General features: G+C 36.4%; 1 protein-coding gene across 2 annotated transcripts in view; it reads left to right on the top strand.

Annotated features, from left to right (window-relative positions):
* The first annotated feature begins 2,263 nt into the window (after positions 1–2,263).
* Positions 2,264–13,768, top strand: part of UNC13C (unc-13 homolog C) — a 152,835-nt gene continuing 141,330 nt past the window's right edge. Inside the window, exon 1 of one of the 2 annotated variants that reach the window (XM_074156744.1) lies at positions 2,264–5,228. In XM_074156744.1, the coding sequence (XP_074012845.1) occupies positions 2,267–5,228 (2,962 nt within the window). In that variant the 5' untranslated portion in view covers positions 2,264–2,266. The remainder of the gene's footprint in view (positions 5,229–13,768) is intronic. The other variant, XM_074156743.1, reaches the window with a different exon arrangement.

Consider the following 13,768-nt stretch of genomic DNA (forward strand, 5'->3'; position numbering starts at 1 on the left):
ATAACTTCATTATTTCTTGATGTTTTGTAGACTGAGTCAGTAAACAAGCCTTCTAGCTTGTTTATATGCTGTTGCTCTTTTCAATGAGAAGAATGTCCAAGTCATCTGAGTGAAGTTTATAAGAGGGCACTTAAAAAGCTATGATTGTGTGGGTAGAGGAGGCAGGCAGTCACACTTCAAATCTTTTTCAACAAAGGGTTACAAACCTACATTGTAAGAGCTGAATGGTTAACAAGTGTTTCTACATCTAGAAACATGCCTCTGATATTGAAAAGTGTCCCAGGATGGTTCCTTCCTCTACTAGTAATATGTGAAAACAAGGCAACCTTGGCTCTAGTGAGAGCTTTGTAATATACTGAGAGATGCCATTTGCATGCTTTGAAAATTGCATGCAGTCTCACTGAGCATTCTTTTGCTTCCAAACATTTTTTGCTCTTAATTCACTCTTAATACTTTGACTTCGGGCGTAAGCCTGGAAGAAAAAGAAGTTGCAAGAGCTGGGATGATGCATATATGTTAAGAATGTGCTTCGCATTTCACAAATATTTCACCTTTTATAAAATAACAGGCAGCAACTTTAGGAAGGATGAAGAATGTTGTCTATTCTTGCTCTGCTCACTCTTGTGCTGTATCCCTTTTATAACTGGAAAAGAAATCTGTTTACATCCTCTGTTCCAGGATTCCAGAAGCCAATCAGGCTTTTACTGGCTTTTCATGGTGCATTTTGCTGCTTCAGTATGAATCAGTGTTTATTATTGACCATAACAAGAGTATAATAGTAAGGTCAATGAAGACAAACTCTAATGAAAAGACCAGATCTTGAGGTGGATGAGAGGATCATCGTGTTTCATACAGTTCCATGCCATTTGCAGACAAGGAGGACTTTTTTACTCCTAAGACACCACAGAGCAAGTCTTTCTATACCCTGTATCTAAATATGCTTCTTATTCTGCCAAAGAATTTTTAGCTCATGCAGAAACTGAAATGGCCATTTTAAGAACCACTTCGTTGGATTTTTCTCTGAGCTATTTGTCTTGTTTTTATTCTGCACCTACAAGACTGGGAGGTGAATGATATGCTAACAAAAAAATACATGTATATGTTTAAAATGCATTGACTATGTTTCGGTGGTATACAAGCTTTTGTTTTATGGAATAGAAGCTTCCAGATACTTGATGAAATGTTTTCTTACTCTTCCATATTTTAGATCAAATTGCATTCTTGTTTTAATGGCAGCTGGTTTTGCGCTGAGACTTGTAAATCATATTTGTTTTTCCCCTTTTCCTCTTGTTTTGTCTGGGTTTGGGGTGGTTTTTTTTCTGTGACTGGAATGATGTAAGACTGTATGAGAATGTCCCATCAGTTGTCATTATGATTTTCTGTTATTTTCTATAGGTTTTTTATTTTTCTTCTTAAAGAAGAGAAACCGAGGTATGCCCACTTTTAGTCCTGGCTTACCATAACATGTGTTTAAGTCTGGTATAAAAAGAAAGCCTCTATTTCTCAAACCATAGTCGTGTGCATAATTCAATCTCAAGATAGAACAGTACTTTGTGAATATGACGCTGATTTGTTGCACAGAATTCTACCTTGCTCCAGAGACGAACCAGGACAGACCTTTGTGCTTCTATTTTACTAGCTAGTAACAGCTTGCTTACCTGTTGTTTTTTTGACCACTGCTGTATATCAGATGGACTAAATTGAAATGTCGTTACTCTGAAAGAAAGCAGGCAGCATGAATACCAAATATCTCAGTTAAAGTCAGAGAATTAAACTGGACAAAGAAGCCTATAAGTAAGTATAGCTTATTCATTTACGTTAAAAATATTTGCTATAGCTGCTTTCAGCTTCAACTGTTCATGAAAAATTCTATTCAGACAGTTATGGGAAAGTATAAATAAATACTTAACTGCTCTGTGTTTCCATTGTAACCCAGTTAAAACAACATCATATTATTGAATGATAAGTTTGTTTGTTAGCCATTGTAATGTCATTCCCTTCTTTTTAGACGCTTCAGGAAGCCATGCGCAACAGAGTGAAATTTTGCAAGACATACAAAACCCCTTCAGGATTTGGTTTCAAACAAGCAGATGTGTGATTATTATTTTTTTTTTTTCTGCTGCCAAATGGTACCAGAGCATCATTAGTTTATATGTCTATAGTCTCTGTTGATGAAATATTTGCTGATGATCCTTTTGGAGATACAAATACTTGTCTGGAACAAAAACTGTGTTTTGTGGAAACAGCTTAATATAAATTGCACTCCATGGTTTCTTCCCTCCTAAAGAGCCTGATCTCATCTTACTTACATAAGATTTGCAAAGGAATGTTTACAAAGAAATTGGGAAATAGTACAAAAAGGAAAGAGAGTTGTCAGAGCAAAAAGGAACAAGACTTAACTCAGATTGGTCAAACAAAGAATCCAAAATTTTCAAATACTATAAAAAGCACTGTTAAAAAGATTGCCAAGTGTCCATCTGCTCGCAACTTATCAACTGAAGAAGAGGAAAGTAATAGAGAATTTTCACTTTCTCCAACATTCAGTTACAGAGTTGCTATTGCCAATGGACTACAAAAGCATATTTTTGTAACAAACAGTAATGACGAAGATATAGTTCAAGATCTGTCTTCAAATGACAGTTCATATTCCGAGTCATTAAGTGAAGTAAAAAGTAGTAGCAAGAAAAACGAATACTTATCACACACAATGCCTGTGAGACGCAACAGAAAAAGCTTAAGCAGCCTTGCGCCATCTGATGGAAGTTCTGATGGAGAACGCACTTTACACACACTTAAACTGGGAGCTTTACGAAAACTAAGGAAATGGAAGAAGAGCCAAGAATTTGTCTCATCAGACTCAGAACTAAGTACATGGAAGAAAACATGGGGCTTAAGAAGTAAATCTCTAGACAGAACTGGCCGTCACCAGAAATCAAATACTCTTGAACCTGGCTTTAGTTCGACAGGTTGTATTAGTCAAACCCATGATGTTATGGAAATGATCTTTAAAGAGCTTCAGGGAATAAGTCAAATTGAAACAGAACTCTCGGAGTTAAGAGGGCATGTTAATGCTCTGAAACAATCAATTGATGAAATTTCTAGTAGTGTAGAAGTTGTACAAAATGAAATTGAACAATTGCGAACGGGATTTGTACAGTCCAGAAGAGAAACTCGTGACATACATGACTACATTAAGCAGATAGGCCATCCAGGAAACAAAGCAAGTCTTAGGTTTCTAAACGTGCCTGAAGAGAGGCTTGAAAAAACTGAAAACATAGTTTACAAAATATTAATAGATAAAATGGGGTTCTCAGAGGCACAAAGCACTATTAAAATTGAGTTTGCCCAAAGACTGGGGCAGCAAAGAGACTGTCCAAATGCAAAGCCGAGACCCATTCTTGTTTACTTTGAGTCGTCACAACAGAGAGATTTGATTTTAAAAAAATCATATAAACTTAAGGGGACTGGCATTGGAATTTCTACAGATATATTTTCTCATGACATAAAAGACAAAAAAGAAAGACTACCTTCCTCTCAGACATATGAGAGTATGGATATGAAGCTTTTAACTGTGGAGACAAAAACTAAGATACATGACTGGGAGTCACCTGACAGTGATAAAGACTTGGAATCAGATATAAATAAGAACAGTTACGCGAAGATGTCTAAATCAGCACTTCAAATAAAAACAAGTACTACAAAGGGGAGTGTTGAGTCCCCAGATACTACAGACCTTAATAGAACTGCTGACAAGAGCACCTTTTCAAACAAAAGAAATTACGGCAATCAGTCACCAGAATTTGACAACATGGAAAAAGAGTCGAAGACCTATTATTCAGACATGACTCCTCTATGGCATTTACAGAATGACTTTGCAACACCAAAACTTAGCCGTTCAGAGTCAGATTTCTCAAAATTGTGTCAGTCTTACTCTGAGGATTTTTCAGAAAATCAGTATTTTAGCAGAACAAATGGCAGTTCACTGTTGTCTTCCTCTGATCGAGAACTTTGGCAACGAAGGCAAGATGACTCTACAAACTGGTACGGCAGTTCCCAGGAACAGACTTTTGTCCAAGATATGCAACAGTATCCAGAGCAAAATGAAGTAGAGAACACAGAAACTGTTGACAGTGGAGTAAGCAATGGAATAGTATGTGCATCTGGAGACAGGAGTCATTATAGTGATTCTCAGCTTTCTTTACATGATGATCTTTCCCCATGGAAAGACTGGAATCAGTTGGAACAAGGGGCAGATATGGTCCTAGACTCATCCACACAGGAAGTTTTTGTGTATGATATGAGCAGCCCTTCGGATCAGCAGACAGATTTTGGAAAGTGCCAAAGTTCTGACCCCCAGTATGATACGGAAAGCTATGATTTTACCCTTGATGGTACTTCCCCATCATGTCCAGGACTTGATAGCGAATCACAAAGTCAGTGGACTAGTCAATATGATGATTATCAGGAAACTAATTCTCTCTCCTCTTATCAGAATCATAACAGATTGCCTATGATGTACCGAAGTCAGAGTGAACTACCAAGCGATGACTCAGAAGAAACAGCCCCCAAATCATGGCATAGCCGATTAAGCATAGATCTTTCTGATAAGACTTTCAGCTTTCCTAAATTTGGATCTACGCTTCAACGCGCTAAGTCAGCCTTAGAAGTAGTCTGGAATAAAAGTACACAAAGTTTAAGTGGGTATGAAGACAGTGGATCATCTTTCATGGGAAGATTTAGAACTTTATCTCAGTCTACTGCGAATGAATCAAGTACGACACTCGATTCTGATGTTTATGCTGAGCCTTATTGCTACAAAGCAGAGTATGAGGAAGACTTAATTGAACCACCTGGTGAGAATGAAACAGACTATGTAGAAGTAATGGAACAAGTCCTTGCTAAACTAGAAAATAGAACTAATAGTAGTGAAACTAGTGAGCAGGTCCAAGAATATGAACTGGTGCAGCCTTCATATGAAACTCCATATGCAATACTACCAGAGGAGCAATATGACACACAGTTTGACAGTGTGATCAGTGAAGAGATATTGGAAGTTGAAAGTGACGCAGTTGCTGACGTAGAAGTAAGGGAAGATGAAAATCAGAATGTCCCTGAGATGCTTACTGAAACTCCAAAGAAAAAAAGAATACGACCATCATTTAAAGAAGCTGCTTTAAAAGCATATAAGAAACAAATGAATGATTTGGAAGAAAAGATCCTTGCTGGAGGTAATAGTATTTTAATATTGTCTTTTAAGTAAAACATTCTTGGACATTAATTTTTGGTCCTGCTTCCACTGAATTTGGTGAAAAAAATTCTGCTTTTGTCTGTTTTTGTTCCCAGGGCGAGACAGTCCCGTGGAAGCCAAAAGGCTAATATTTTACAAGTCTGTTTTAAAGGAATTTTCTGAATATATTTAGTCAAACATGTTTATAAGCAATTGTGCTGCTTTGAATTTCAGTAACTTGAAAATTAAATTTCAAGAGACTTAAATCCTATAAAAATAACTAAACAGTACACTCTTCTTGGTTTTCTTATAGCTTTATAAATTTATTCACAGGAGTAATCCAGAGTGTTCAGATACTACAGTGCTTCGTTTAACAGTTTTCAAGGCATGATGAGGGTAGTGATGCACTGGAACAGGTTACCCAGAGAAGTTGTGGATGCTCCATCCCTGGAGGTGTTCAAGGCCAGGCTTTGAGCAACCTGGTCTAGTGGGAGGTGTCCCTGCCCATGGCAGCGGGGTTGGAACTAGATGGTCTTTAAGGTCCTTTCCAACCCAAAACGTTCTGTGATTCTATATTCATCCTGATGAGCGCAGTGTTTTGCATCCTGTATGCAACCTATATCTTGTTACATACTTGTAAGAGTACAACTCTAAACTGATTTTAATCCTGTCCTTAGCTGTACTCCCAATAAGCCTTGAAACAAGTAGTCAGTCCTCAAAAAGGAAAGAGAAAGGGTGGGGAGGAAAGAGAAGTGTAAATGGTAGCATCCATGTATGAAGAGGTGGTAGAAAGGAACTTCGCAGAGGGTGTTGACACAGATTTTTTTCATGGTGTTTATCTTCTCTGTTAACATACTTCAAAGCAGATAGTCATATACATAACTAATACCTCTAGTAATACACAAATATGGTGGTTTACAAATATTAACATACATTGTAATGCTAACATTATAATGTTCCATGTGCATTTAATTGGGAGCACGTAATTACCATAGTTAGCCAGATGGCAATTGTCACCTTGACTGAATCTTTGCTTTCTTTATCTGCCTTGAAAAAAATAATCATCTCATACATTCATTTTAAAGATGAAGAATTATGCCTTAAACCAAAGGTCATTTTTAGTAGTAATGAGCATTCAAAGCTTGAGCTACTATAAAGTTTCTTTTGTATATGGACAACTACTTTTACAATAAACATATAGTCAGATTGAAAGTATGATATACAAGCAATTATATATTGCTAATATGAAAGTTTTCTTTAAAGTCAATTTTCACATTCAGCTAGTAACAGTAGATTGTAGATTTTCCATTTGCAGATATTTTTCTACAGTGCTGTGTTAGACACTAGATGGTGTATGTATGAAGAAACAGCTGGCAATAATTTGTATTTTCGTGACTTTTTCATGATTTTTTGAGGCATGGGAGCAGGAGACCACAGTCGTTTTACCTAGTCATTGTTGTACAATAAGAATATAAAGGTCTGAGGACCTAATTAGAGAAAGCACACTGGGAAGATCTCAAATAGTAAACCCCAAATTCGTTCTATTGTTTAAAGTCTGTACATCTGTATGGATTATTAGATAATATAGCTGTTAGAAAATGAGGACTAACTTCGGTATTACATCCCATGTGATCAGTTCTATCAATTAGATGTGTTTGTTCTTCCTTTAACCCAACAGGTGAAAGACCTCTTTCAGTCTCTTAGTTCATTGAATTTTTTTTTCTTCTGAATTACTGAAGCATTTCTTATAGTATATTTACAGAGAAGGCAATTTACCCCAAGGAAAGTTTATGAAAATGTGTTATTTGGTGTAGTCTATGGGGCATAAAGTGTCTGCATGCTTATAAGATGTCAGACTAGGACCTCCGGTTTTGTTCCCACTTAAATAAAGGAGAAGGAAATACAGCAAGAGGTTAAAGGGAATTTACAGATGAATTGCTGCAACAACACTACTTCTCAGATTATTCTGAAAACAGTATGCATTGACTGTTGAATAACAGTTCTGTTTTGTCTTCATACTTAGTCTTCCACCCCAACAGGGAAGACGTGTTTCAGTAGGGGATTCTGCATCAGCAGTCACTAACTGGTTAGTTGCAAATGTACGTTCAGGTCTTGTAGCATACCTGCCAATACTTAATAACCAAACAGTCTTTTATGTTTTATTTCTAATGGATGAATCCAGTATTTTACCTTTTAACATATGCAGAACACCTAACAATTCTTCAGAATCTTTTAAAATGTATTTCCTAGCTGGAGTAGTCTACTAAAAGAATACATTACATGAAAAACTACTTCTGCTGAGTGACATGCACTATTATTGCAGTCAAATCTTTCATGATTTTACTTTCAGTGAGCTGGATGACTGATATTATAGACAGTCTATTCACAGATAATGTAATCTCTGACCTTGGAGATATTCAAAAGCCAGAGCATTGTCCTGGGCAGTCTGCTCTAGGTGACCCTGCTTGAGCAGGGTTGTTAAACGGGATGGCATCCAGAGGTACCTTCTACCCTCAACTGTTCTATGATAAGGAAATGCATTTTTTGAATACTTTGTATGCAGTCTTTGAAGAAGGATATCTTCTTAATGTCTGTTTTTCCTCTAAGAGAAAACATTGTTTAACTTCTGTTATACTTGAATTGCATGGCAATTTTGATTTAGTGTAGGAAACAACATTTTGTAAATCAGTTCATAAAGCAGTTCTACAAAACACACGAAAGGTACAGTTTGTAGCCTCTCAGTTTTCACAAACCGCCCCCTCTTCTTTATATGTGGACTCATGCATGTCCAGAGAATACTTAATTAATCATTTAAGTAAATAATCGTTTGGGGAAATATATTTTCTTTTAAATATTTGAAGGAGCAGTAATAACTACAGAGAAAAGTGACTAATAGCTGATGTAGGGTTTAAATTACTTTGATGAATTACTTTTTTCTGTCTTACCTCTACAACTGATTCACAGTCAACTTCTGATTTCATATTTGCAGATGGAAATGTACTAGTTGCAGATCAAGTTCCTTGAATTAATCCTCATTGTATAACCAAAGCATAGTCTATTGTTTAATGAATTGTTTCATCTCTCATGTAGGCAGGAACAGGTAAACAGTAATCTGTCCAACCAGAGATAAAGCCAGGTAATACAGTAGTGTTATTTCTTCATTTTAGTACAAAAGAAAGGTTTAGAATGCCATTATTTTCATTCTAGTAACGCATGAGGTAAGGTCATTGAAACTTTGCTATATAAATAATTTATTAGTGCACAAGAGGCCTATCACATAGTCTTATTCTCTGTCTCTATCTGGAGAGAAAAAATACACTATGGGCTGATTGCTTATGTATTATTTATTACAACATGTTTTTGGAGATATTCTAGAGTGAAAATAATAGGGTATATGGATGAGAGGAGACATGAGCGGAACATGAGTAATCCTAGGATTTAAAGTTCTGTAAGGACATAGAGGCATTGTGATGATGCATGTATATTAATGGAAGGATTGAAGGCTTTTTAGAAAAGTATCAGAGAAATGCTAGCCAAAGGTTTGTTTCTTTGCGTGCTGTAATTGAGAATAATTCTTAACCTTTTATTTATTGTTCCAGTCCTCGCTTGTTATTTTCTAGCTTTCCCTAGTGGGTTCTTTCATTCCATCTCTACCTTGTGATCTTTTACAGGTGCCTTAGAATAAGCATCATTCTCTCTCCTGATGAAACTACTACTCTGGATAAGCTTCCAGAGTTTCATGCGCCCTTCTGAGTTGCTTTTAATGATAACATTGACTCTTTCTATGAATGGTAGTTTGCAAGTAATAGCTTCTTGATCTAGTTGATGAAAACAAACCATGCCAAACCACTTCTTTTTAGAGAATGACTTCCTTTTTTAGGAAAAGTAATTCATTAAAACTGCTAGTTTCCTTCATAAAAGAAGAAAGCCTCTACTACTCTACTCCTTTCAAGAACAGGAGACTATTTAACACTATTTTCACTGACTTCAGAATTAGAATCATAGAATCATCTTGGTTGGAAGGGTCCTTCAAGATCATCTAGTCCAACCATCAACCTAACTCTGACAAAAAAAACCCCATCACTAAACCATGTCCCCCAGCACTATGTCAGCCCGTCTTTTGAACACCTCCAGGGATGGTGCCTCAACCACTTCCCTGGGCAGCCCATTCCAATGCTTAATAACCCTTTCAGTGTAAAAATTCTTCCTAATATCCAACCTGAACCTCCTCTGGCGCAACTTGAGGCCGTTTCCTCTAGTCCTGTCGCCTGTGACTTGAGAGAAGAGACCAACCCCCGCTTCTCTACACCCACCTCTCAGGTAGTTGTAGAGAGCAATAAGATCCCCCATCAGCATCCTTTTCTCCAGGCTGGACAACCCCAGCTCCCTTAGCCTCTCCTCGTAAGACTTGTGCTCCAGACCCCTCACCAGCTTCGTTGCCTTTCTCTGGACCCGCTCCAGCACCTCAATGTCTTTTTTGTGGTAAGGGGCCCAAAACTGGACACAGTACTCGAGGTGGGGCGATTAATGTAGATTGATTAATATTCATGCAAGTTGCTAATTATTTTCTATTTTTATTTATAAAACATTTAAGCCTTTTCTTTAAATCATTGTATTTCAAAAGCAGAAATAACACTGCATCATTTTATAATGTAGCTTCAGGATAAAAAGAATCTTGTTAAAGCAACTGGCTGAAAAAATATCTAGACACGCATGTAAAAAATGAAATGACTTTGAAAACATGAGTTCATAAATATGCTTAAATCTTCCTCTGATCTATTGGGGAAGTAGAATATTAAAATAAAGTGTGGAACTAAACAGATTCTCTGTTTTGCTGCCAAAGCAAAATTCTGGACAGGTGCCAGACTTTTTCTTTCTGCACATTTTCCAGGTGATCAGTGGAGCACCCACACAGTTGTGTGTCTCTGGGACTCTAAATAGGAGAAAATGTCTGAAACCTCTCCAGTTTCTGCCGATGTAAAATTATGGTTGAAACTCATGAAACTTTGTCAACCATAAGATTTACCTCCTTGATCAGTAGACAGTATTCTTAAAATACCTTACATGATCAGAAGTTTTAGTAAACCTGAAAATAAAAACAGGATTGATATATAAATAATTCTAGCAAAAACCCCGTAGACACATGTGTAGAAACCTTCACTTTTATACTTTTTAATACATATAACTTTTGTAAGAGAATTTTCTTCTGCGCTTGCCTCGTGTAAAACTCTTATTCATTCTGCTGAAAATTGTACTAATTGTCAGATTAAAACTTATGTAAAGAGAGGTTTTTCCAGGTAGCCCATGTCTCCTAATTTTGTTGCTGATAGAGCTGTTTAAAAAATGTTCTTGATACACAATGGTAAAGGATATGGTGTATAAAAAGATACAAGTTAACTAGAAAAAATAAAAAAAAAAAAAAAGAAACCTTGTTGAACATAGAAAAGACTGTGATCTGTTTTCACAATACAAGTAGTGGTAAAGAGCAAGCTGCCAACTGGTATGCTAGTAGCTTCTCTGGAGCTGACTACTGAAACTAGTTGGACTTGTTTATGTTATACTGGAATCTGAGACGTGATGTGGCAAAACATCTTTTTGACTCTGGTTCTTGTCTTTGAGAAACAAGGTTTCTTGATCAGAGGCCAAACAGCAGCAAGTGATTTGTCAGTGCTATCACAGATTCATGAACTATGTATAGCTCTAGGTATCACCAGTGTAATTGCAGCCTCACCAAAGGATTTCTTGTCCATCAGCTGCATATATACCAAGATGGAATAAGGAGAGAGAGACGTGAAGAACCTATTATGGGATGTAAAATAAACCAGGAGAGAAGAATATGTATAAAATGGATGAGTAAGAACTAAAGCAGTTTCTAATCTTAACCTGTAGGTCTTCCTGATCCATTTACCACAATTGGAGCTGATGCTTCTCTGCATCCGTAAGGCCAGAAAGATACTGCAAATATCAAGTAGTGGAATTTCGTTTGGGAACTTTAAAAGGCATGTTGGTTGAAATTTTATTTTATAAAAAAAATAAAAGCAGAGGACAAGGAGACATGCCTTTTCCTATTAACTATAAAAATGGATTGTGGAGTTCAGAAGGATTTATGCATGTTCTGTCAGGTAGAAAAAGTCTGATAGACCCAAAAGTCACACTTTAAGTTCTAGTGTACCAGTCTATAGCTTTTATCATCTATGTGTCTCTTTGGTATTTATGCATAATTATTCCAATTTATTACTTTTAAGAAGAGCTAAAACAAGCAGTGTGTAATTTGATTTGGTTTCTAACTATAGCATAAAAGCTAACAGTAGGGAAAATAACCATTTTTTAATGTTTTGTTAAGAAGGTCAGTCTCTTTACTTTCATGATAATTATCCTGAGAATTTTTTGAGTTGCTTAAGTTAAAAAAAAAAAAGGTAATTATGTTATAGAACAAAATTTGCTGTGCTTTATTTGCTACATCAATGTTTGTTGTATATTTTATAATTGTGAGTAAGCATACATTCTTGCCTTTTTATGACTATTATGTAACTGACATCATTAGGCATGGAGGAAAAAAAAGTATTACTCCGTTACACTCTTTAAGGCATTGGAAGTACTGTCACCACGCCCCTCCTTACTTCTAATTCTCAGTAAGACAAAACAAACCAACTCCTTTCAGTCTATCCTCACAGATTGTTTTATGAATCTCTGCTCATCCTGACTTCTGTCATCCTCTTTCAATTTGCTTACTTTTAGCATGATTCCAAAAACTGGAAAGATAACTTCAGCTGAAGTTAACAGGTGCCCATAGAGCTGAGTCATCTGTCTCACATATGACATATGCTAATACTTTCCAGAATTACAGTAGCCTTTTTTACATTAATATTACATCTACAATGCTTTCCATTTCAAATATGCCATATACCTTGTACTGCTTTCTAATAATTTTTTTGCCATTTTTCATTTTTTCTTCTGAACGTAGAAGTAGTTTTTAGAGGAGCAGTGTCAAGGTAGTGAGATGAATTCAGTAATATGTGAAGAATACTTTGAATTCTAACTTCATCCTTACAAATACTTGCAACCCATTCCAGATTGGAGTCTTCTACAGACTCTATGAAGTTCTGTTCATCCAATTTGCTGAGAATGTTGGCTGAAATCGACCTGTTTGACATTGGTTGATACCCCGCATGATACTTCTACCGAAAGAATTACTCCCAAGTATCACAATACAACTGTATGCTATTTTCTACCAGTTTCGCCTTTACTGTATATATCTTGCTTGTATAGGGAATGTCATGAAAAACAATTTTCAAAAATCATATTAGTATTGTGGTATTTCAAGTCTCTTCCTTCTTTCATATCAGTTTGGTTATCAACAGAAGAAAATCTGATTTCTTTGTTTTATCTCAGCAAGCAACATTGGCTGATGTAATTTTTTTATTCTGTGTGTGATTATATGTAGACTCATTTTTTCTTCCACTACTGTAAGTCTTGAAATTAGTTTGACTTACCTAAATTTTTTAGCCTCCTAGTTTTGGTTTTTTGAAGACAATTTTTGACACTATTTTAGATAGTTCCTTAAATCTTAACTAGGAAATTAATACAACCCCACAAGAGACGAAACAACTTCATACACATGGTATGATGTTCATACTCTAGCAGCTATGAACATTATAGCCTGTGAAATATCTGACTGTTTCCTAGACATTATGTTCTGGTCCTTTGTTCTTGATCCTAGGTGTATATATTGTTCTTGGTCTTTAACAGTAAGATATTTACATGACATGGGTTCGCCACCATTAGCATTTTTATTTTACAACAGCAAATCTCTCTCTCTTCCCAATTCATCATGCTTAGTTTGACCACTGGAATGTCTGTGTTCTAGATATTTTACCGATGAAACCAAGGCAGATGTTGATCTCCAAGATCACACCTCATGCTTGGAAACTAAGGGACTTTCAGTCCACAGGGCCAAAAATAGAACTGGTATGAAGTAAATGCCCCCCAAACATTTGTGGTGTGGACTTTGCATCTTCAGCACCAACCGCTTTGACTTTCTGATCTGCTTTTATGGCACTGAACTAATTGCTATTGCACACGTACTCTTTGTTGCCCAAGATCATCAGCAGCTCACTTCTATGTCCCAGTCAGCCATTTAACATTCCTGCCCTATTCAATGTCGTGGTGAAATCCTTGTGTTCAGTGTAAGAAGTACCAAGAAAGATGCTTTTGTTTGAGTCCTGAGGGAGTTCTCTCACAGTTGGTGTCAAACCAAGTGGCTGTTTCCCTGGATTTCTTTTGAAGAAATACGACGGGACTTCAGCTTGCAAGTAAGACCGTGATATAGCCATCCAAGTCAAATATTTTGTGGTGTTGGTTGTGATATGGAAAGACTTGCAATGATCAATTATCTGATTGCTTTCATAAGCTATAATTAACTACTTTGTTCCATTTTCTGTTATCGTTTGCATCAAAAGATGTAAAATATTCCTCTTTATCCTTTATGGATAATGTATGCTTTACCATTCTGATGTGTTCTGGGGTCAGAACAGAGTGCTT

The sequence above is a fragment of the Numenius arquata genome, chromosome 11 (genome assembly GCF_964106895.1).
Source record: "Numenius arquata chromosome 11, bNumArq3.hap1.1, whole genome shotgun sequence".
Lineage (NCBI taxonomy): Eukaryota > Metazoa > Chordata > Aves > Charadriiformes > Scolopacidae > Numenius > Numenius arquata.